At 41.8% G+C, this 1,901-nt stretch overlaps 1 protein-coding gene across 1 annotated transcript; it reads right to left on the bottom strand.

Moving 5' to 3' along the window:
- Nucleotides 1-539: 539 nt before the first annotated feature.
- On the bottom strand, nucleotides 540-1,881 carry LOC103521752 (neither inactivation nor afterpotential protein G-like). Its single transcript, XM_008486858.2, has 3 exons — nucleotides 1,816-1,881; nucleotides 947-1,163; nucleotides 540-627 (listed from the first exon to the last, which is right to left on the bottom strand). Exons 1-3 carry the CDS (start codon nucleotides 1,832-1,834, stop codon nucleotides 540-542), a joined length of 324 nt encoding a protein of 107 aa, XP_008485080.1. The 5' UTR covers nucleotides 1,835-1,881.
- Between the last annotated feature and the right edge of the window lie 20 nt (nucleotides 1,882-1,901).

The raw sequence follows: 1,901 nt of genomic DNA, 5'->3' as shown, positions 1-1,901 counted from the left end.
AATTCACTAAAGAATAATTCTATGTGAAGAAGATTAGGTAAAAAAATTTCGCGAATATTAATAAAATACTTAAACTAGAAAAAAAAAAAAAGAATCTATATAAAGAGCCGGAAAACCTCCAACATATGCTTGATGGATTTTAGATTTTACTGATTTATGAGGGCGCTTTTATCCTTATTTTTCTATTAAATTACGTAAAAACTCATTTTATTTTCCTTATTTTATAAGAAGGTATATTTTTTCCAAGGATTTTTTTTCATTTTCCCCTGTATTCTAACACAAGAGATCGCAAAAAATCTTTAAATATTATTATTTGTTCGGGGACAAATTTTTTGTCTTTTTAACCCCTTTCCAGCCTGTTAATCTACCACCTTGTAGATCGTAAATTTTTTAAGTATTACAAACCCTTTTAATCTAAATAATTTATTTAATATTTATTCGAGAAAAGTCTCGGTATTTAGGTAAGCCCATTTCCGACTGTTGTAGACCAAGGAAGGCTGCATGATGAATAAGGGTAGCCGCAATTTCAGCTATCCTCGCTATTGGTCAGAGTGTTGGGAGTTCCCCGCTACGGGAGATGGGAATACACTTCCATCCACCACACGGAGACCTTGCACTCCGTGAACTCTGAGAACAATGAGAAATAATCAGGTTTAGCTTTCCAGCCTAGTGTTAGCTTGGTTGGTAGTGCGTCTGCCTTGTAAGCGCCAGGCCGCGGGTTCGATTCCTGCCCGGGGCGGATTTTATCCTGATGGGATAAGGTTCGTTCTCGGAAAGGCTGGCTTTTTCCTATCCTGTCTTCCTTCTCTCTTTGATTTCGGGACAATAATACCTTGGCAGTTACAGCTCCCTCTATCAAACCTCTTGAAAAAGCCACAAAAATGGTCTGGCGGGCCACATGTGGCCCGCGGGCCGCTAGTTGGAAACCCCTGTTCTATTCTATTACCTGAGTTCGTCATCCACCACCCCTCCCTCTCCCAGGGCACAGGTACCCCCAGGGTGGTAGGATGTAAACTCGGCCTGTCGTATAATACAGGACAGATAGTCTTCATTCATAATGGACGCTTCCAGATGGTCACACCCAGACAGGCGGGGCAGGTGAGGTGACACCCGTAGTGTGTGGAACGGCTTGGTCTGTAGCATCTCCATGCTCATTTTCAGCGCTAAAACAGAAAGGTGAGTAAGGCCAGCCACTCATTAACAGTTAGACTTGACAGGTACGGCTGAAAAGGTCCTCCTGTCAGGTCTACCTGATGAGCACTCACACACTATCAGGTAGACCTGAGAGGCGGACCTGATCAGTTGTACCTGTCAGGTCTGCCTGATAGTGTGTGAATGGCTTTGTGGGTACCTATACCTATTCAGGTCACGTCAATGAAAAATCACTCTACAAAAAGGAGCCCTCAGTAATGAGAAGTGATAAGTGTTATAGGGTTAGGTTAAACACAATACAATAGTCCGTCCACTATACCTTTTATTATTAGTAATAATAAAGGAAGGACGGACTAAAAAGCAGCTTTCACAATGTGATCACTGATCAGTGTTAATATAGGGTTAGGTTAAATACAAAAAGGAGCTCCTTATTGTCGTGGTTTCTGAATAATTACCAAGTTATATTATGACCGCCACACACATGCTCAAAGATGCTTGAGCAAGTCAGACAAGAAGCTTGAACGTGTGTGGCGGAATAAAGATCACAGGCAACAGGCAGCCTGAAATTAAATTTTTTTCTGCTGGTGGAAGGCACTTTTCAGTCCTAGTCAGCCAGGATAAACAAAAGGTATACATACCAGTTTAATATAGGTAAGTACTTACCTTGTACTGCGCATTGCATATCCTCTTCGTGCGAAAAATACTTGGGATCAATCAGGGGCGGACTCAGGGGATTCGATGACGTGATG

This window comes from Diaphorina citri, unplaced genomic scaffold (assembly GCF_000475195.1).
Source record: "Diaphorina citri unplaced genomic scaffold, Diaci psyllid genome assembly version 1.1 scaffold5866, whole genome shotgun sequence".
Lineage (NCBI taxonomy): Eukaryota > Metazoa > Arthropoda > Insecta > Hemiptera > Psyllidae > Diaphorina > Diaphorina citri.
This window is presented reverse-complemented; position numbering and strand designations above follow the sequence as displayed.